This window comes from Callionymus lyra, chromosome 9, assembly GCF_982586985.1.
Source record: "Callionymus lyra chromosome 9, fCalLyr1.hap1.1, whole genome shotgun sequence".
Taxonomy (NCBI): domain Eukaryota; kingdom Metazoa; phylum Chordata; class Actinopteri; order Syngnathiformes; family Callionymidae; genus Callionymus; species Callionymus lyra.
Window position 1 is genome coordinate 17,489,535 of NC_141826.1, and position 22,966 is coordinate 17,512,500.

The 22,966-nt window shown below is 40.4% G+C and overlaps 1 protein-coding gene across 1 annotated transcript; it reads left to right on the top strand.

Annotated features, from left to right (window-relative positions):
* Positions 1-1,723: 1,723 nt before the first annotated feature.
* Positions 1,724-21,018, top strand: LOC148072085 (BTB/POZ domain-containing protein KCTD16-like). The gene is made up of 2 exons (XM_087799342.1): positions 1,724-2,984; positions 19,969-21,018. Exons 1-2 carry the CDS (start codon positions 2,201-2,203, stop codon positions 20,418-20,420), a joined length of 1,236 nt encoding a protein of 411 aa, XP_087655468.1. The 5' UTR covers positions 1,724-2,200; the 3' UTR covers positions 20,421-21,018.
* Positions 21,019-22,966: the final 1,948 nt, after the last annotated feature.

Sequence of the window (22,966 nt, forward strand, 5' to 3'; positions counted from 1 at the left end):
GAAAGTCCTACATAGAACTAGAAGAATTTTGTAAGCAAATGTTTGTGAATTTAGTTATTTAAATGATGACCTTGATACATGCTATGGCTGATACAAAGACACTGTTTCTTTAAGTGAAGTCTTTCTTTGTCATGCGTGTCTTATATAATTAAAATTAATTCATTGACAACCGCTTTATCCCGGGGTTCGCGGGGAGACTAGAGCTTATCCCAGATTTTATAGGGCGAGAGGCAGGGGACACCCTGGATAGGACGCCAGTCTGTCTTTGGCACACACAAAGACAGACAATCATTCACACACACACTCTCATACCTATGGACAATTTCCCAAAGTTCTCAATTAACCTCTGTATGTTTTGGGAATATGGGAGGAAACCGGAGTGCCTGGAGTAAACCCAAACATCTTAAGACGTTTTTATTTGTTCAGGCTTTTCCTTGATTTTCTGGAACTCCTGTTGTGTTATCAGTTTTATCTTGATCTTTAAAGTATATACTTTATTGAATATTGCTTTGATTGTTTAAGCGCTTTGTGACCCTGGTCTGGAAAAGCTCTATACAAATAAAAATGACTTACTAACTTACTTACTATACTTCAAAACAGTGCACTAATGTACAGTATACTTCTTGCAACATAAATAACATAGATAATTAAACATGATTACAGTTAGGGTTGTGTATCTGCCAGAATCTGGTGTTACGATATGTCTCTCGATACAGGGATACAACAATCCAATATATTGTGATGCTGTAGTAACAAGTATATATTTGTAGTATTGTCCGAGGACTTGACCCTGTTGTTGCAGAATTTACAGTCCACATGACTCTTGACGAAGTCGTATCTGTTTTCATTTGTTTAGAGACCCAAATATGTCCTAACATCACTTTTAATAGCCACTGGAGTTGACTGTATCCTCTCGTCCTCAGTCATAGCCAGGAAACCCCAGGATTTTATTGTTCCTTTAGTTGCAGAGGACGTAATGACTGTTGCCATTAAGCGGCTGGAAATTTAAATGCGACACAAAAATATGTTATATTCATCCAAATTAATTACTTACTTACTTACAAGGGGAGAACATACAAACTCCATATAATTAAAATCTATTTTTTAAATGGTGTTTCTAGAATTAGGCAATGGTTTTGTTAAATCATCAAATTTGATGATAAAAATATATATATATTGTTTCAGTTTTTGATGCCACCTTCTTCATATAGAAGCTCAGACATCAGTAGAGCTGCAGCTTCTCTGCGTTGACATGATGGATTAAAATGTATTTAAATCACATTTCTATTAGTTTCAAGGCAAAATAAATGGATGGATGTGTGTGTGTGTGTGTGTGTGACCCATGACTGGGGAAGTGCACGAGCAGTGTTATGTTGCAGGGAGCGGCGGAAACATGACTGCTGAACAAAGGTCAGCCGAGCAGAGATTATGGACGAGAGGAAGTGGGACAGGCTGGGATCTGTCCGCGGTGCTGAAAGTGGAATCCACTGCAGATCGATGCTGGAGGATCAGGTTGCAGAAACTCACTCTCTCCCAGAAACCATTTGTTCCTTCCAGCCCCTGAATAATGAGTCAATTTTCAGATTTCTAAACCTTCTTCTCATGTTAGAGAGAGAGAGGGGGTGAGGGTAGGAGGGGTGGGAGTCTCTGAGACCCGGATCTACTCCTTCCAGCTGCACGTCGCCCTCAGCTGTGGACCGGAATTGCACCCTCATCCTCTGAACATTCGTCTTTAAGATGATGTAAGAGGGAACTTGACGGGACGTTTTTTTTTCTCTTGTCTCTCTCTCTCTCTTCTTCTTCTGCTTGGAGGGACATTATCTGGAACCATCACCCGGTCCAGTCGCTCGGGTAACACCAGACCCGCTTCTTCTTTTTTTTTTTTAAATACAAACTGAATTCCGGAGACTTTTTTTTAGGAGGGATGCGATTATCTCCTCTGGAAAATAAACTTCAACATCTTTTCTACTCTTCTTTTTATTATGAGGTAGAAAAGCGCGTCTCCGTGGATGGATCTCGACGCTCGTAACGTGACGCGCGCACTTCTTATCGCCGTCGATTCTGGCACATTTACGCGCGGATCTCCTGCGGACACACCTCGGGTCGGAACCATGCAGCTTTACGCGTCCGAACCCTGAACTCAACGAGGTTTATTTAGGGGTGTAGGTGGTGGTGGTGGAGGGGGGTCGTTGGGGACAAAATGAGCGAGAATTGCAAACCCGCGAAAGAACCGAACCCGCCCGGTTCCGACGTCCTGGAGCTGAACGTGGGCGGCCAGGTGTACTACACCCGCCAGGCAACTTTGGCGAGCTTCCCCAATTCCCTGCTCGGGAAACTGTTCGGGGCCAAGAAGGGCTCCTCCAACGACCTGTCCCGGGACCTGAGGGGCCGCTACTTCATCGACCGGGACGGGTTCCTGTTCCGGTACGTGTTGGATTATCTGCGGGACAAGCAGGTCGTGCTCCCGGACCACTTCCCCGAGCGAGGGCGTCTCCAGCGCGAGGCGGAGTACTTCCAGCTGCCGGACCTGGTCAAACTTCTGTCCCAGGACCACGAGTCCAAAGTGGGCGCGGACGACCTGTGCCAGAGCGACCCGGACGATGCGTCTCAGGGGAGCGAGCAGAGGTTCTACCCCCCGTACTCGTTGGACAGCAGGTACGGATACATCACGGTCGCGGTCCGGGGCGCCGGAGAGGGGCCCCCCAAAGCCCGAAAGTTGCCCCGGATTTTCATCAGCAGCCGCATCGGTTTGGCGCAGGAGGTGTTCGGAGACGCCCTGAACGAGACCAGGGACTCGGACCGGCCGCCGGATCGATACACCTGCAGGTTCTTTCTCAAGTTCAAGCAGCTGGAGCGAGCCTTCGACATGTTGTCGGAGAGCGGCTTCCACATGGTGGCCTGCAACTCCTCCCTGACTGCGCCCCCCACCGCCCATTACGCGGACGACAAGTTCTGGTCCAATAACGCACATTACATCTTCTACCGTGAGTGATTGTACTCCTTAACTCAAGTACTATATACACTGATCAGCCGTTACATTATCACCTCTTTTGAGCCTTTGATTTTGCGTTTTTTTTTCCATTACTGCAGTGGTCAGTAGTTTGGAACGAATGGGGTAGTATTTCAGGGATAACATTTAATTTAGGGCAACTTCAGTACACTTAAATATTATCTATGTGACTAAATGTTTTGTAAATATTGATCAATTAATAGTTGAGAAAACAATTTTCAATGTTGGAAAAAATTGCAATATCAACATCTGATGACCCTAACTTTTTATGTGTATTTTTTACTTTTTAAGTAATTGTTTTGTAGTCCTTTTGGTGATAAGAAGGCTTGAAATTAGGTGCTGTACAGAGACTACCCCCCCCCCCCCAGAGATCACCCTGAAGCCATTTTTTAAAATCTAAATTATGTCTGTATATTTGGATAGAATTCTTTTTACTTCTAATTAGTAGTTGCTCTCGAAGTCTTTTTCTGCCATTTTGTTTTCAGCATAATGTTTTATGTTCTTATGGTTTTGTTTTTTCAGTTTTAATGACAAAATGCATTTTAACAAAATATGCGTTTAATGAAAAAAAAAACAACAAACAAGGTAATACATTTCTTTTTTTTAAATAATGTGTTTAAATGAATAAAATAATTAAATTAATCCTGATAGGAGCGTCCCCATATGGCTCCCGTGCAAATGTAAATGGAATTGTATATAAACAAGAAAATTCTCGGAAAGTAACTTAGATCTGAAGGTCAAATGCACTTTCTGCCAGTGGACAGGGGTCGAGGCCTCACACCTTCAGCACAACCAATGACCTTGACACTTAACGGTACTGACCACTGCAGGCTGAGACGACTCGAACAAACCGCGGTGTTCTACTCCAGCATGCACGTTGGCTGAGTTGTTAGTTTGGAAGCCTCACGGCGTTGAATCAGTGAATCATCTTTGAACAGGATTTATTAAATGTGTGTTTTTTTCCTGGATGTCAATCAGTTTTTTTTCCCTCACACCGTCCAAAAAATATGAGATTGGACCGGTCGTCGGTTGTGCAAGTTTTCCTGCTCAATTCAATACTGGAAAAATAGCAAATATTATCCCAAAATATTTTAATCCTTTAATGACATTGTAGTTACACTGAATTGTCATTCGAGGAAGAACTTTTTGAGACCAAATTAGAGTTCCGTGGATCCACCAGAAAGCTCTCAGAGATGTAATCACCTTCTTCACATTCCTTATGTTGCTGAAATATGCTCGTAAGATATAAAAAGACGTCCTACAGGGAACGAACAATGCTACACTGCGAGTACACGTGTGTCATGCTTTTCAAAAAAACATGACCAAACTGCCTCCACTCCGCCAGCCCATGAATAATATAACATCAGTGGGCAGCTGAAACATCCCAGCCTCTGCGCTGCTGTGTCTGGAGTGCGGGAAGTTGGGTAATCAGAAAAATGGCAGAACAATACAAATGCAGCGACGTCCGGGGAGAAGCTGGAACATATGGCCAATTAGAGAGCTCTTTGTTTCATTATCCCGGAGAACGCCATCAAACGGCCGAGAAGAAATGAGCCGGTTGTGGGTTTGCGAAAGAGAGGGAGGAGTGATCTGCTAATGCTTGTGATCAGCTTTAACATTATGACCACGGGGCAGGTCCGGGTGCAGTGGTCAGTACCTGTGAAAAAAGAAGTCAGGATTTTTGTCTGAAATATTGAAGGGTTGGTGCATTGGTTTGATATAAAACGGTGTGTGTGTATAAAAGAGGTGCATCGGGTGGTCATAATGTTATTGCTGATCAGTGTATTATGAGGGTTCTAGCGTTAGCGTTAGAACAAGAACCACGAGTTTGGGGGGGGGGGCGGTTCACTCCTCTCTCTGTCTGCAGCTGAATTAAGTCAAAAGAAAAATACCGTCAGTTAAATAAAGACTCATTTGGTCACTGGAAACTGGACGAAAGAACTTGGCGAGCCAGGAGAGTGGACCAGAGCTCACCAGAGTTCTGTCTCTAGAAAAGTTCGAGGCTGAGAGGACGGACGTTTGATTTTTTTTTTTTTTTTTTTGTAGATTCTAAAGAAGGACGGTAAGTTAATTTCATCTCATGTTGGGTGTAGTTATGACAAAAAATATGGTCGAGTATGTGTCAGTTTAAAGGGAACTTACAGATGTATGGTGCCCCCTAGGGGACAAGGAGATAAAGAAAATCCTTACGAAAATGTTGTGCTCATAGTTGAATTTTTCATTTTCACTAAATTTAAATAATAATAAGATTAATTTTGTTCTCTTTACTTTTTGGTTCCTTAAAAGTGTTATATTCCCATTTTTTTTATTCATTTAAAATGACAATAATTCAAATGTGTTTTTTTCTTTTGTTTTGTTTCTTTACTGTATTTTATTCTTTCACACATACTTATGGTTTATGTTTATTTTTTTAATTAATAAGAAAAATAATTTCATCCACAGCAATATCCGTTTCTGAAAATCAATGTATTTTAAATGAGTATTTGCTAATATTTTATTATTATTCATATTATCTGTAGAAATGGTTTGATTTTGAACATTTAAGAAGTAGAGCTCTGTTATTTTAAAGATGATCTTCACTATGTTAGTTTGTCTGAGAGTCTTTATCTCGTTGTGTAATCAAACCCATGTGCAACACAGAAGCCACGACATTGCAGTTACATTTTTCTGACACTTGGGGGAGCCAGAAACATCGTTTTCAAGCTTACCTATTGCTGCTTTAAAGCTGTTTTTAACCAACAATTCAATACTAAAACGACAAATAGAACCTTCTTACTCGTACAGTAAGTTGGACAACACTTAATTGTCCATTTTTATTTTTGGCCTCTCAAGTAGTCTATAATGGTTTCAAAGAAGCTCAGAGAGGCAGATGGTGGCGAGAGAGGCTGAGCAGGTGGCCACTTTTGATTTGTTCTGCTGCCATTGTCTCATAAATGAGTGGACAGCAGCCTAATGAATCAGCTGACATGTGTGGGAGAGACTTCTTCGTTGGTCCCATATCCAACTCTTTCTGTAAAAAAAAAAAGGAGCAGACGAAGTGGTAGATGATGAGTAATAAATGAGAGAGGACGGAGTTAGAGACATTTCAAAGAGCTGACAGTAAGAGGTGCGCGAGCAGATGGGGCTGCGAGTGAATGAGCAGGCGGATAAGACGGTTAAAAATTGCATGAGACTTGGCCGACGGGAGGAAAGAAGTCGGGCAGAAAGGCAGAAGTAAAAATGAAAGTCGGCATCAAGCAGACAAAAGTGGGTTCCGGGGGAAGACGAGGGGCGAGACAAAATGGGTCTTCATTAAAGAAGAGCAAGGCAAGGTGAGAGAGGAAACACACAGTGAGCGTTAGTCAAGATGATGGATGGACACATCAGGCGCAGACAAGCGTGCGAGCACAGTGGTCCGCATCCACTTCCCGAGCTGCAACCTGATTCTGAATGTGGGACACTGGCTGGCCTAGGGCAGGTCGTCCTGAACTCAGACACCTTCGTGGCACTGCTTCCATTTTCTTTTATTCTTAAAACAAAAAAACACTCCAGGAAGTCTTTTCTCTCATCCGGACACTTCCATTACATCACACAACGATCTTGTTAAATGCATTTTCCGAAGACCCCTCTGACTTATTTGCAGGGACTCAGTTTCACAAGCGCCCGCGGCAGATATTCATCATTTGACTGTGCCGTATCTGAATCTAACAATAACTCATCTGAATTAACAGTCAAGGGACTCGTTCCCAGTTTAGATGCATTCTCTCTCCTGGTGCTGTATGTGAGCTATTCTTGCCTCCCGACGGACGACAAAGTCTATACCATTTGCAAAATAACACTTTTGCATAAATCTCTTTTGAGAAAGTTGGACTTTGTTAAATGAACATTTGGCTCAGAGATTAGAGCGTCACAGACGCACTTTCAGGATTAAGTGTTCGGGTATTTCTTTCTCCGCTGTCATTGATGGACTTTAATAAAAAGGTGGGATTGGACGTCATACCCAGATGCCTCATGGACACCGCCTCCTAATGTGTTCCGAAATGATCCAAATAGTAGAGAACAGAACCTAGGACATGCTGGAGAGAATCTGTATCTTGATTGACTGAGGCACACTATGGTTTTCCCAGAGAAGAGTTGCAAGAAGTGTCTATGGAGAGTGAGGTATTGAGTACTTCTGAAGTCCACTACCTAGAGTGTTTCGGTGCTAGATAGTTTGACCTTGGACCTACGTAGAATTTTATGTTTTCCTGATGTGTTGGTCCTTTCAAGTAGATGAACGGACTGACGCACTTCTTTGTGGATCCCAACAGTCTTAGAGCCTGGTGGGATTTCCTCAATTTGGTGCTTCAATTGCTTTCAAAAAATTATAGGTGCAACTTCACGCATGTATACATTTCTAGTTTTGGAATTACAGTCAAGCTCATCCATCGCCAGATATGGTCCATGCCCTTCTATTCCCGTTGATGTTGATGGTAGACTGTATCCCAAGTACCACCTGCTCTGCTGAATGAGACCACCATGTTCAATATTGCCTTATTTTTTATTGTATTTTCTCCGATCCTTAAAACTTTTCACTGGCTTCCAGTTTCTTTCAGGATCAATTTTAAAATTCTGGTTCTGACTTTCAGAGCTATTCATTGTCAGGCTCCTCCTTACATCACTGATCTGTTCCAGCCTTACACCCCAGCTCGGGCTCTGAGGTCTGTGGATCAGAATCTACTTATGGTTCCACGCACACGGCTCAGGACCAGAGGAGAGAAATCTTTTCAGGCTGTTGCTCCTAAGCTTTGGAACGATCTTCCTCTCTCTTTGCGCTTGATGGAGTCTACTGACTCCTTCAAGAAACATCTTAATACGTTTCTATTTGTTCAGGCTTTTCCTTAATTTTCTGGAACTCCTGTTGTGTTCTCAGTATTATCTTGATCTTTAAAGTATATACTTTTTTGAGTATTGTTTTGATTGTTTAAGCGCTTTGTGACCCTGGTCTCGAAAAGCGCTATATAAATAAATATTACTTACTTACTTACTTACTTATGGTGGTCACCTGGATCTCGATATCAAGAGGGACATGAAAATCTAACTATTTTGAACGCACCCGTGTGATTGGATGATGAACTTCCGTGACTGTAAAATCCAAGCATCAAAGCAAAGAAAATATTTTCAGATGCGTTTTTGCGAATCTGGTTCTGTTGGCTTCATCTCTGAACCAGTCCATTGTACATTGTTCTGAATCAAATATACGGTGGAATGTCTTGTCCAGGTTGGTGCAGGAGTTCAAGCATCTTGGCGGTGCTTTCCATCATGAGGATTCAATCAATCGACAGTACGAGATCCAGACCGTTAATATGAGTTCTTCCAATCGGTTTTTGGACTCTCCCTATATAACCTTGGTTACCCAGCGGAGAATGGACCTCTATACAAAGAAACCCCTGATTCAGACATATAAAGCAAGGAAGGATCGCAATACATAGCTTTAAATTGCCTCTGTATGACCCTGGAGGGTCCAAGGAGGAGGGACATCCTCGCTAAGGCAGCAGCACACAAGGAATCCTGACTTCATCGGCTTAGGAGCCGAAAACCTTAGCTTGGAGGTGCTTCTTCTTTACAACCTCTTTGATTTCGGTTCCTCCTCGTGAGAGCGGAAGTCCTGGGAATCCCTGACGAAGATGATGTCTCCCTCACCTGGCAAAAGACAGAGGATCCACGATGAGACGTGTATGACTCACCAGACGTAGGAGGCAGGTGATGAATCCTTGTATCTCATCCGTGCCGCGACGCATCCTGACGAAAAAGTTCTTGACACTGAAGTAAATGTAGCTGAAGAGCTGGTCCACAGTTGATGGAGTGCTGAGGCTGAGGATTGAAGTTAAGATCCAAATCCTCAGAGTTTCAACTGGGATGGATTTAAATTATGCAGAATAGTCCTTTTATACTGATATAATCTGGAGGGTATTATATTTTTGCACCTTGCTTTATCGTGGAAGGAAACCTGAAGCCATGCACGTTGTATCTGAACGATGTTGCATGACTACATCGTTCTACAACCACGATCATGTTGTGCAGTGACAACAGCAAATTCCCAGTGAAAGACAGCCTGGTCATCCCAGATGGCGTTTGTGACCAGTCCCCTCTCTGATAATACACTCTGGGAAAAGAGTGTTGGCTAATTAAAACACAATCTGGGATCCTGCTACACTCACTACCATAGAGCGAGATACAAGGAAACATTTGTTTCGGAAAAACAGGAAAACAATGAAGCTCTGAGTCCAGGAATGGTCGGAGGACGCTTTCTTTTTAAACCAGCAGCAGCAGCTGAAGTATCATTGACAGACGGCGAAAGATCATACTTGCCAGGTGCGCTCTGTTCATATATCAGCGGTGACTTTATTCGGGCCGAGGAAGAGATAACACTGGCCTCTAATGGCCCCTGAACAACGACCATGAGACGGCGGGTCGGGGAGAGGAATCAATTGTCTGAGTGTAATGGACGAAGAGATGAGGCCGGCTCAGAACTCCCAGAGAGCCCGGCTGTATCGGCGTACAGGTGACGGATGTCGGCCGCCAGAATAACTGGAACATGTACTGTAGGAGCGTATATTCCATTCCTTGGCGATCTTCACACTAGATCAGTTCAAGTGGACAACCCGCCGCACATTATCGAACATCCGAGGGAACAATCAGCAGTTTAAAGTTTCCTGCCGGTCCTTTCAGCTTTTTATTAGCTATTGAATCACATTGACTGTTCGGGATTGTGCCGAACCTTAACATGCTCTTAAACAAACGTTTTTCAGTTTCTTCTGGGCACTCCGGTTTCCTTCCGAAGTCCAGAAACATACAGGTATTAATAGATCAACTGGCTTTGGTTAAAGGTGTTGGTAGGATTTTTTACCAATACTGGGTAACCATACTAGGACCGCACCAATAATCAAAACTTTTATTGGCAGTTTTGTCACAGAAACAGGCATCAATGGTAGTAATCGAGTCAAAAAGCCAACAAAAGTCATATTTCGATGCTTACCTTTTGGTGTAATTTTCCCTGGTAAAATTGTTTTGTCTAAAAAAGAAACATTCAAAAGGTATTTCAAATCCCCTGATGCACATCGTCTTACAAAGTTCAGTTCAGTCCTTTATTGACATTGCAACGAGAACAATGAGGTTAAAAAAGGTGTCAAACAGTTGGTGCAGAATTAAATAGAGCAAAAAATACAAATGTTGCTACAAAGATTATTATTAAACTGCACGTAACGGTAACTACATTAATAAATAAATTGATAAGAAAACAGTCTACAATATTCCAATACTGCAGTAAAACACGCATATAACACTTTATTCTACATACAATATTGTATTGAGTTTTTTGATGACATTGAGGATGGTTAATGCAACAGGTAGATAGTTTAAACATCATTTAAAAGGTAGTCGTTTGATACCAGTATCCGATTAAACCTACACTAAACCCATCCTTTGTTCCAACGTGAGAACCATAATAGCAGAGATCAAAGTTAGCAACTAGACTAAAAAAAAGCAACACCCCATTTTGTTGCTTCATTATGATTTGAGTTCCATTCTCCCCAACGATTATTTGTAAATCCAGACTTTCGACTTGTATTAGAATCATTTTTAGGCAGCACCCGTAAAACATCTTAAAAGATTCCTTCCATTTTCTTCTTCGCAACTAAAATAAAAAATACTTTTTGTTTTCAATAGTTCTAAAAATCCAATTGTTGACCAAGGTTAGCATGTTTTTTCAGTCTTTAAACACAGTTGAAGCAGATGAATAGAATGCGATTAAGGCTTTCAATATGTACCAACTTAATCGGGTAGTCTGCCACCCCTCGCCCCGAGTAGCTGGGATAGCACAGGTCTGTGCAGGAATAATTGTTTTTCCTATGCTAAAATGATGTAGCATTCAAATGCTAATGGATTAAAGCACTAGTTCAGTTTAACTACTAATCAAATGTTAATCATCTGAAACACAGTAGTTTATTTTAGTTAATTCTCATTTTTGTTGATATATTTTTGGGGATAAAACAAGAAGAAGAAGCAATAAAAATAATTCCTTTTTTACATTAGAGCAGGACTTAACGCTACAGAAGGTCAGTTGTGAAAGTACAGACGCCGCAGTACAAGGACGTTGACAGCATAGCATGAAAAGACGAGAACGCTGAGGTTTGCAAGAACACTTGATACTGGAGAAATGAAAAGAAGTGACATGTGCTTGTATGTGGTGTGTAAAGACGAGCGGTTATGAAACATGAACATCTCAATTGTATCCTCTCTATTGACAGGAAGACTTGAGTGACTTCTTACTCTTGTTATTTGCCTCAGTCTGAAAAAAAACAAGTAAACATTTTTTTTTCACTGCAAAAACTCTAATGAAGCCTCCGGAGATGCTAAATGGCTACTGAGAAGTTCCTCTTCTCGTATCCAGGACAGAGCTGGGAGGGTTCTGGAGACAGTCGTGTTTGCAAAAGGAGAGGTTTGTGAATGAAGAACCGGAGATTAAAAGAAAGATTGAAATTGTGCTTCATAAATACACAAAGAACAAAACAAGAGTCACAGAGAGTTGATGCTAAACGGTAAAACTTTATTTGGAGCTTTCAAATCACTTTTGAACAGTTGACTTGGTGTTAAGTGCTAAGAGTTAAGCAGTTTTTTTAATCTTCTGTTAAGCTTAGTCTTAGCCACAATAAATGTGTAATAGTTTGGGAAACTGTCAAAAGTAAAAACAACGTTTTTCCCGCTTGAATTTAAAGTAAATTAATGCAATTGTTGGACATGCTAGCTTAAATTATCTTCAGTCATTTTCAGCTTATATTTATAACCCTATAACACTTTTTATCTCTTGATATTTTGAAAGATTATAAAGAAAAGTATGTTAATTTTAAGTTTAAATAACAAACCGTTCATTTTAAATATAAAATTGGGGACACTTGAGGAAAGAGAAGATGCTACGAAATGTTAGAATTGGAGGGCGTTTTGTTTGTTACAGGATGGTAAAGATGAATTCATCGATTTAAAGTGACATTTTTAAACATTTTTAAAGGGTGAAAATATTTATTCTGTATAGTCTTAGATGAAAACCTCGAAACATGGGAAATTGAATGTGAAGAGACCCATGATCGATATTATATATTATTTATCTATATTGCAAAGTTATGGATGTAAAGTAAGAGGCAGACTTTGATTCGGAAAGAATTATCGATCGACTGAATCATTTATTTTTCCACTTTCGAACTGGGTTCCTTTATGAGTCCGTGGATGAGTGAGCTCAGTTCTATTCCCTTTCTCCTGGACACTATTCTCCAGTGTTTAGGCTTCACAATGTTTGTTGTTTTGAGTATGTTTGTATTACGTCAAAGGTAGCAAAAGAAGTTTCTACAAAAATAATTTACTATAATTATATTGTACGTAGAGTTTTTGTAGAATATTTTGTAATTTGATGTGTATAATTTTTATTGTGTATATAACTTTTTATTTGTTCTGTGTAAATTAAGCTGCTGTACCTATGTTCTCTCCCCACTGAGGGATAAATAAAGAAATCTTATCTATAAGAACTTTTATAGCCTAATTTAGCCTTGTGCTTTTTTAGCGTGCTAATAGCATTTTTCCTGATATGCTAGCTTTGTATTTATTTAGTAATTATTTAAGTTACTTATATAACTTATAATTTTTCATTTTATTTAGTTATTTTTGATTTTGATTGATTTGATTGATTAAGTGTTTCTCACTTTTACAGCACTTTTTCCAAGTTACAATAAAGCTTTTAGATGTTTTAATGCTAAACTTAACCACAACATTAAGGAGGAAGGCAGAGTAATGTGTAAAATAGGAGATGACCTACATTCACCTACGCCCCGAATCGCACACACTCCAGTAACAAGAGCATATGAATAAGAAAAGTGGACTCGGGTTGACACCGGCGTGCTCGATAACTACATTAGTGGATCATTAACGCGTCTCTCGTCGCCGTGTAACGTCTCCTGTTCGTCCTCACATGGAGACGCTCAGTCTCCGGGAAAGTCTCCGCACAATCCAGTCGTTACCCATCAGCCACTGTCAGGTTCGCAGGATATTCAGGGCAAAGAGAGAGAAAGGAGGTTGAGCGCGGCGTCGGCGTGTCGCCTCTCACACTCAGCTCTTTCTTATCACTGCTGAGGCGTGTCGAAGCATGTTGTCGCTCCCTGAGAGTGATCAGCGGTGACAAATGTATTCAAATTAATGCAGGTACGTGTGATATCATGGAACCGGTCCGAGCCGCCGTCAAAGTCCCTTCAGGCCCGGACACAGAAGTGCTGAGGTGATCCTTTGGTGGCAAATCCTGGTCAAATGGATTTCCCCGGTAAGGACGGTCACTGGCTTTGCAAGACAAGCCTTTTTTTTTTTTTGTCTTGCTGCAAGGACACGCTGGCCTAATTTGCGAGCTAACAAGCATGTAAACTCCAGCGCTCCTAAGGCGGCGACTGAGCCGAAAAATTTGTGCGGATGTTTGAGCTGAAGAATATGAGCGTATTTTGTGAATTCTTGACGCCGATGTTTCATTTTGGACTTCTATCTTAACAGCTCAACGAACATTTGAACAACATCTTGGCCAAACTTTGAACAGGGACTCACTGAAAGGGGTATTTTGTTCATTTAATTTGACCCTTCATTAATGGAGGGATGCATTTAAAGACGCTTGTAAATATCGCTTCTTCAATGGTCACATAGCTTCGATGGTCCTGGGCAAAATTTACATTTTCTCATAACACTTCCCTCCTTTTTGTGTGTAATTTTTTTGTGTATATAGTAATCCCTTGAAACATTTCTTTTAAGTTAATTGAACAAAAATGTTTTTTGAAAAATACTAATTTCTACAAGAATACAATTGCAGCTCATTTAGCTTAATAAATGTCACAACCTTTTTTTTTAGGGATTTTTTTCATCTTTCTTTTTGCTTGACGGCCCCTAAAAACATTCACAGAATTGAATGTGGCCCTTGAAGAATTTTAATTGCCCACCCCTGGTCTACAGGAAGTTAGCGCATATGAGTTTCAGCAGTTGTTCTGATGACCAGATGAAAAACCAAAAAACGTTTTATTAATGCTAGCTCAATTTAAGCTAATGTTAGTCAATGCTTTCTCTGGATTTCTTCTTTGACACGTTTTTTTTTTCAACGTCGTCTCCATCATGTCAGGACCTCCAACTATCACTGGAAAAGTTGGATCTCCGAGACCATGTGCTCTTGAAGAAAACTGTCTTAAGACGTTTTCCAAATTTTCCGGTTCATTCCCTTTTTCGGGGGAAATAGTAATGAGTTTGGTCAACCGTGAGCGACTTAGAAAATGGCCTGCTTCGCTGTATCAATGGCTGTTTGACACTTCAGTAAGAGAATGGTCAGACAGATTTGTTTTGGTTGAAACTATATATAAATGTTAAAGTTTTAAACGGCCGAAGATGGCGTTATTAAACAAACAAAAAAACAGAGAGGCCTCTTTTAGTTATTCTGGCCTCTATCTATCTCCATTTTAAGACTCAACTTTTTATGCTAGAATTCAACACACTCTTTTTTTGTCTTTACAAATAACTATTACTTAATAACGTACTTACTTATTTAAGAATTTCAATTCATCGAGGTTCCACTTGAGGCTGGGTGCAGATACAAACCCAGCCAAAATTCCATGGGAACATCTTTACAGTCTGGTTAACAAAAAAAAAAGCTTGAGCCTTGTTCATAAGACACATTTATATAAATAGTGTCTTCCATTTATACTGCTTGCGATATTTACCTGGAATGTATACCGTATGGATCTGTATACATTTTAGCCTTTAGCCACAAACGTGATTAAAATATAGACGTCCGATTTTTTTTCCAAACAATTGCCAATGTTGAGGCTTCAATACAAGATGGACGTTACAGACGAGCAGTATGGAGGTATTTGGATGTTTTTAAGTTTGTCTTTTTGGACGAAGACGACGAAGAAAATTGAGCAAGATTCACAACTGTCATATGAACAAACATTTTTTTTCTATAACTCTAAAAAGGAACAGATTATTCTGAAAATACTTCGACCCCTTAGTCGACATGAGTGAGTAGAAAATGAGTGAATCACTTTAAACACCATGTCCTTGATATATACTGTGTTTCACCACTAGGGGCTGGCCAACCTGGTACAAGAACTTTGGCCAGGAACTGACTTGCATTTGACTTGTGATTTGAGTTGAAAAGCCTCTACAGAAATGTTGACAAACGGCAGCAGAAGTCCTCGCCGTCCCGTTTATTAGTTCAGCACTAAGTCTTTCTTTTTCTAGCTGATTTATTCCTCTCGACACTTAACTTCCAGCATGTAATTCTCAACCGCTCTCAGATTTCACAAGTCCAGCCCGGAGCGGCTCGGCTGTTAGAGGAAGGACCTTCAGATGACTCGGCTCGAGGGCGAAGCTGAAAAAAACACAAACATGTTAATATTTGGCAGGAAATCCAGTGACATTTATATTTGTGATCGTCGCTCAGATCTGCCTCCAGAAAATGTCCTAAATTATTTACCCCAAGTTCAGTTCATGGACTTGGGCGCTCGCTGGCAAACATTTAAGCAACGAAAGAGTTTATTTTTTACGACAGACCATCTGACGGTTGCTTTTTATGAGTCGCTGGACTGAAGACAAAATCCTCTTCGGCACGTCTGGATACATGATCTCGGAGACGCCACAGTCGATCGATAAATTTCCCCGTGTGAGTGAATCACACGTCGTGTGTTCTAACAGAACGAGTGTGATTCGCTGGCAGGACGGACGCTTGTTTCCTGTCGTGTCACTTTACACTCTTTGTTAATGAGCTTGTTTTGTTGGAGGTCGACGGACAGCTCGGGAGGAAGTGACAAAACGGAATGAGAATTTTGTTAATTGCCGGTTTGGACAAAACCATCGGGTCAGCACCAGACCGTGAAACACAAGTAACCAGCCTTTACTGAAAAAAAAAGGTATTTAACAACTGTTAAATTATTAGTTTTGACTGGGGTTTTGTTTTGAAAAAAGTTAAATTATTCTCAGAAATAACGAAAGTCTGTGATTCTTGACACGTAAAGACGCTAGTTATGGTTACATTTACCCAATTGATAAACATCTAAACTAGTAAAAATGAGTAAAATACAAACAATCTTGCAGATAATTCAACCAACGTCTGTCGCTTATTCATAGTGACACAGATTTCAGGAACTTCTTTCAACCAGGTTGAAATATTATTATAAAGACTTTCAGAACAGATTTGAAGGAAACAACAAGATGCTCATTTTAAGCTAATGCTAGAGAATGCTTTGGTTTCTATAATTCAGTTTAATTTAATTCAAATAAATTCAATTTTATTTAAAGTGTCTTATCATAACAAAGTTATCTCAAGACACTTTACAGTAGAAGTAAGACTATAGTGGAGAAAGGAAAAACAAATCCAGCAATTCAACAATGAGCAATAAGCAAAACACTGTGCAGTGAGCTGTGGTAAGGAAAAACCTCCTTTTAGAAGGCAGAAAACTCGACCAGAACCAGACTCATTGTTGCCGGCCTCCTGCTATGACCAGCTGGGAGGAAGGATGGGGGGAATTGTAACCAATTGTAAAGACGGTATTTTCTGACATTGGAACATTATGTGATCTTTGACATGTTAATGTAGTGATAGTGATAAAGATAAGAGAAGGTGATTGACTGAGGCGATTTGGTTTTTGCAACTATTTATAGTTTTTCCATTTTTATCTGAAGGTCGTGAAAATGGTCCGTGGTGCAAAAATAAGTCGGGAACCCCTGCTTTAATAGATAAAATGACAGAAATAAATTGATTAATTCTGAATTCATGTTTTGTGTTCTGACCTGGCAGTCATGAGAACTCATACTTACTACATAATGTAGGTCACTAAAAAAGAAGTGTGAAAACCCATCTCTCCTGACTCACTTGCATGTTTCAAATGTTAAAGTCTTTCTCTCCAAGATGCAGTAAGTCCCTCATCATGACTACGAACGAGAGGTTACGAGAGCAGAGTCCATTAATAATTAAGAGTAATCATGCCCCAGCTTTGTTTATAGAACGAGCCCCTTGGAGTGGAAGCCTTCCTGGATTTATGACTAACCTCGCTGTTAAACAAGATTTCATCTCCAGAAAAACAAGAAAGTGTTTTGAGTGGGCGGGGCTTAAGATAATTTTCTAATGTCAATATTTCAATGAAAAGAGAGTTTTGTACAAACAAACACATACTGATGATACAATAGAGTCCAACATCTATTTAAGACACACTTAAATCCACACATTTGTCCTTTTAAAAAAAGCAACTGGCTCTTGTCCTCTCTTTCTTGTGAAGTCATTTGTAGAAATGCTAAACTATTCGACAGTAAAATGAATTTGTAAGGTTTAAAACTTTAATTCTCATGCTGTGTCTCAAATCGCATACTAGCGTACTAAAAGTTAGTATTTTTAGTGCGTTAGTGCGTCTCAATTCTTAGTATGCGAAATTTAGTGCGCCATGCACACTAAATTGTCGTACTAACACGCCCACAAAACTGAGTATGGTTCGATGGACACTAAACAGCCGCCATCTTAATGACATTTTAAACGGAAGTTACGTCATATATAAATGCATATATATTAATATACTTACAGGTGCATTTTCAGCAGCAGTAGGAGGATAAACACGTCTTCGCTGCTGATACCAGCTTAAATATCTGGCGAATATTTAGATTCTCATATTTTTTCTTTATTTCTTTTTCCAAACTTGCAAAACGTGCTGCCAGCAGGTGGCGATAGCGTTCAAACAGCTGGTTGAATCATCGTTAAATAGAAGTAGAAGAAGAAGCTGTCATGTGATTTCCTGTTAGTGTGTAGCAGCAGTGTTTGATTTGAGACATACTATCTGTGGAGAATTTGCGTACTAGTTAGTAAGTACACTATCCTGATGCATACTCACTTCTAGTATACTAAGAGTAGTATGCGATTTGAGACACAGCACAAGTTACACCGAAAAATGTTAGGACCAAGATGGCCGCCTCGCTTTTTCCACTTCAAATCAAAAATCCTATTTTAGTCTCGCACTACTGGCAATTGACGAGATTCCGATTCCGATAAGCTATAAGTTTTCTTAAGGCTTCCATCCATTTAGAAACATCACACGCATCCATTTGCGCCGCTCGTCCCTCTGTGGGTGGAAATAGTTGCTGATTGGCCTCTTTGCTCATGGATTAGCTATTAAAAAGCTGTTAGCGACTCTCTCGCTATCAGCTCAACGCAATCATGGCGGCAGAGATAAGGTCATTATTACAGTGTGCGCAGAGAGGTTAACCTCGATGAACTCCACTCCACTGTGTATCCAGAGAGAGAGAGAGAGGGAGGTAATGGACGAGCCAGAGATATTATTCCCATCCACGTGTATATCTACGGAGGCCATTAAAGAAGTCTCAAGACGATGTTGTCGACTACCTGAGGACACGTGGCGAAAAGAAAGTTGTTTCTGGTCTCATCACAGCAGGCGCCGCGCGACTCTATTTATAGTTAATAGCAGCACAATTAGCGTAGGAGTGTGTGTCTGCGTGCGTGAAATATAAAAGTGAAACATGGTCGACGGAGGCGTCCTCGTGACGGGCCGGACGTCTAATGCTGACGCTTGTTCACTGAGCAGGAATCGCACTCGCGCCTTCTGCTGCTGCTGCTGAGCGAGTCCGGATAGAAACGGAAGCAACTTGTTTGGCGAGTTCAATGAGGCAAAAAAAAGAGAATTTTGTGATGTAACTGGAAATGGACGTCATATCGCAGCGAGAACATCAATTTTTTAATTGAACGAGTGTGTTCAATTTTTGTGTAAAGTTGGTCCCACATAATTAGAAATGAAGATAACTCATGAAATTAGTCTGTTTTTTATTAAAAAGATGATTTATTTTGTGGGAATCAACTTCATCATTTTTGTGGGGAGTCGCTTGCAATTTAAGTTGAGATTTTTAGGTTAAAACTAGTTCTGACTTAGATTCATTACCTTTTAAAAAACACCCATCATGCATTGCAGAATTAAAAGGTGCAACTGGCCAAAAGTTCTCAATGTTTGAGAAAAGGCCAAACAAATGAGAGACAAAACCTTCATGAAAAAAGAAAAAAAACTTCACAAAAAGTTGTATTAATTCTTTTTTTTTTCATTACCTCCTTGGCAGAGGTATTATTGTCATCAATTGCAATACTATTAAACAACATATAGAACATCTTTGTTCAAAAAAAGAGATTATCTTCGTCAATATTTACACCAGTTGAACGGATGGAAATTTAATGGGAAGGTAGAAATGGATGGATGGATGGATGGATAGATGTGTAGAAAGATGAATGAATAGATTAATGGATGGATGGATGGATGGATGGATAGATGTGTATAAAGATGTATATATGGATGGATGTGTAGAAAGATGAATGAATAGATTAATGGATGGATGGATGGATGGATGGATAGATGTGTATAAAGATGTATATATGGATGGATGGATGGATGGATGGATGGATGGATGGATGGATGGATGGATGGATAGATGTGTATAAAGATGTTTATATGGATGGATGGATGGATGGATGTGTAGACAGATGAATGAATAGATTAATGGATGATGGATGGATGGATGGATGGATGGACGAATAGATTAAAGAATAGATGGAGATCTCCTTTGGGAAATTGGTTTCCAGGTCACAGCATAAATCATAAAAACAAGAACAAAGTGCAAAACAAAGTATAAAGAACATAGATCAACAAAAGAAAATAACTTAGAGTTAAACAGTCTAATAGCACAAGTAATGAATGAGTCCCTGAGTCTATTAGTGTTGCATCATGGGAGGATCATTTGTGCTCCATCTGCTTCTCTTCTTACTGATGACAGTGTTGTTAAGTTGTTAAATGTACTTTTATTTCGACCCATGATTGTTAACAGATTTCAACCCCTCGTGTGATTGACATGTGACCTGTGTTTGTGCCCCCTCCCCACCCCCCCAGGCGGACCCTCTCGCTGGTCCTCCTCGCACTGCGACTGCTGCTGCAAGAGCCACAAGAGCGAGCGCGAGGGCGAGAGCGGCACCTCCTTCAACGAGCTCTCCACCTCCTGCTCGGAGACCCAGTCGGAGGCCAGCTCCCCCCAGGGGACGGTGATCCGGGGGCCCGTGACCCGCCGCGCCAACGTGCACACCCTGGACCGCCCCGTGCCCAAAGGGCCCGGTCACGTGCTCCAGCAGGCGGAGATGCGCCGCAAGACCGACATGCTCCGGGTCCGGACCTTCGGGGTCCGGGACCGCGACGCCGCCAAGAGAAAAGCCAACAAGGAGAAGATGACGCCGGAGCAGGAACTGGAGAAATGCATCCAGGATTTCCGTCGCATCAGAATCCCGGATCGCTTCCCCGAGCGGAAGTACATGTGGCAATCCGAGCTGCTCCGAAAATACCGCCTCTAGACTGAACCCCGGTACCGGGGGAAAAGCATGAAGCACACAGACCGGGGGTTGTACAGCGAGCACAGTGTTGAGCACATGTATCTTATCAGGTTACGACTCTCCGGGCCTAAGAACACAAACCCCGTCGGTTCAGAAAATGGCGACTATATCACGATGTAAAGCAACAAAGTAACCTCAGGGGCGACCTTGTTATAGCCATCATTCTGCCACATCCGTGTGTCCAACTGCACAATAGCTGTTTTTTCTCTCGATGGATGTAGCCATGACGGTGCTGCGAGCGACCGGACTTCACGCCACGAACACTTGTAGTGAGCTTTCATTACGACACTGCATGTCATTTCAAAAACTAGCATATTTATGCAATATCCAACAAACTTCAACTACACTATTGCTGTGACGGGGGGGTCGGGGGTCAGTGGTGTGAGTGCGACACTGCCTAGATGTCGTGAAACCTTTTTTCTTCTTTTTTCTTTTTTTTTCGTCCAATGTCATGTGTCGGTGAGATCATGTTGTGTAGGTAGAGTATGTAACGGATATACGACTTATCCTTGATTGTAAGTGTGCAAAAAAAAAAGTCAATAAATTGGGCTAAAAGTGGGTCATGTGACGCTTTTATTTTCACCATTTCTTCGTTTTAGTTCATTGTAGAGAAATGAAATGGACATTTTCAGGCGGAATTAAAAAAGAAAAAGCCTTGGAAAAATTGGGAAAACTAGATTTTTAGGAAAATTTTGGGTAAACCTTTGGAAATACTTTTGTTAATACATAATTTTGTAACTTTCAAGGGAAATATGCTAAAATTATCCTTTATAATATTTTTTAAGCTTTTGATATTTTCAGAAGTGTCAATAAATGAAAAAAAAGGAAAATAGAAAAACCTTCAAATACAATTTTGAATTTAAGTTGTGAAATAAAATTGAATGCAAATTTAAAAAGTTAGTTTCTATGTTATATTTAACTTCTTAAGGGCCACATAAATACAGTTAAAGGGCCACATGAGTTATTGCTGACGTTCCACAGAAATCTCCATCTCTTGTTTAAGATTTCGTTGCTCTTTTTGTTCCAAAAATTCCACAAAGTTTTTACTTTTCTGCATCCATGAACAGACATTTTCGTCAGATCAGAAATGTTTGCTGTATTTAAAAACTTTCCCTTACAAAAGCGCGTACTTTGCGGAGAGTACTTCAGTGAGGAAACAAGGATCGCTTAAACCTAGTGCCTATGGCTACGGTATAAAAAGTGGAATTGTAAGTAAGTAAGTAAGTAAGTAATATTTATTTAAATAGCGATTTTCGAGACTAGGGTCACAAAGCGCTTAAACAATCAGAACAATACTCAAAAAAAGTACATACTTTAAAGATCAAGATAATTCTGAGAACAACACAGGAATAAATACAAATGTAGCATTGTTGGTAGATGTGTCTCTTTATTATTCAATAAAAAATAATACTTTTGGGGAATTGAATAATTAAGATTAAATGTCATACACATAGTATTTTACAGAACAGATTGCCCCAATCCAAAAAAAGCTTCAATCAAAAAGTGTTCTTTTTTCAATTAAATCTTTTTTTTATTGAAGGAATTTTTTTTTAAATTGAAAACCTCATTTTTTTTAACAGAATTAACTGAATTTATTTCTGTTTTTGAATTTAACTTTTTTTTTATTGAACCAACTTTTTTTGAATGAAGATTTGGGTTTAAGTAAAACAAAAAAAAGGAACAAATCCAACCCCATATGTTCCTCGAACAACTTGTTTTGACTCCTTCGCTTTAAAAACAACAACTTAATTTCAACCAATTTTTACTCCTCCTTTAATCCTTGTTGAAAAAGAACATTTCTTAAGGTTTCACGGATTGAACGTTGAATATTATTTTGGTGGTTCTGTTCACACACCAGCCAAACGAGTCATCGTTCATTCTCTTTGAGTATTTTTCTTATCAAGTTGAAAGTGAATACGCGATGAAACCACAAATAATGTATTTCTACGTGTCTTTAAAAACAGTCGTACACAGACGCCAGAGAACGCAGTGATGATCATTTATATCAAACCACTCACCCGAGGTCATTAATCCGAACAGCAACATCTCCTCCCAGAACAAACAGGAAGTTGAAATGAATCCTCTCGTGTTCCACCGACTCTCGTGGAGGATTTGGAAACGATAGCTGCGCGTCTTCAATGCGTGACACTATTTTTAGAAAACTGCAGCCTCCATGGAAGTGCTGCAACCCCGACACCGGCTCGTGTGATGATAGATGAAGAAGCTGCCTCCTCTCCCGGGACTCGGCGTCCTCCAACAACAAGTTCAGAGGATGAAGTGCTTTGTTAGGGTTCTGCACCGCTGACCGGACCGGAGCCGGACCTTCAGTGAACTCTTGACAGGAGAGTCGTCTTTATGTTCAGTCCTTATCCAACATCAGCGCAGCAGAAAATGTAGTTTGTCAAAGACAGAGTGTTTTTGACATCGAGTCCACGACTTTTGGTTAAAAGATTTCATCTTTTGGTTGGAAACTCTGGTCTTTCGTAAGATTTAATATGATTTCCAGT

Excerpts from the sequence above, each read along its gene's own strand:
- LOC148072085 (XM_087799342.1), top strand. The coding sequence starts at position 2,201 with ATGAGCGAGAATTGCAAACCCGCGAAAGAACCGAACCCGCCCGGTTCC. Across the intron at positions 2,985-19,968 it reads CGCACATTACATCTTCTACC|GCGGACCCTCTCGCTGGTCC; the intron begins GTGAGTGATTGT and ends CCACCCCCCCAG.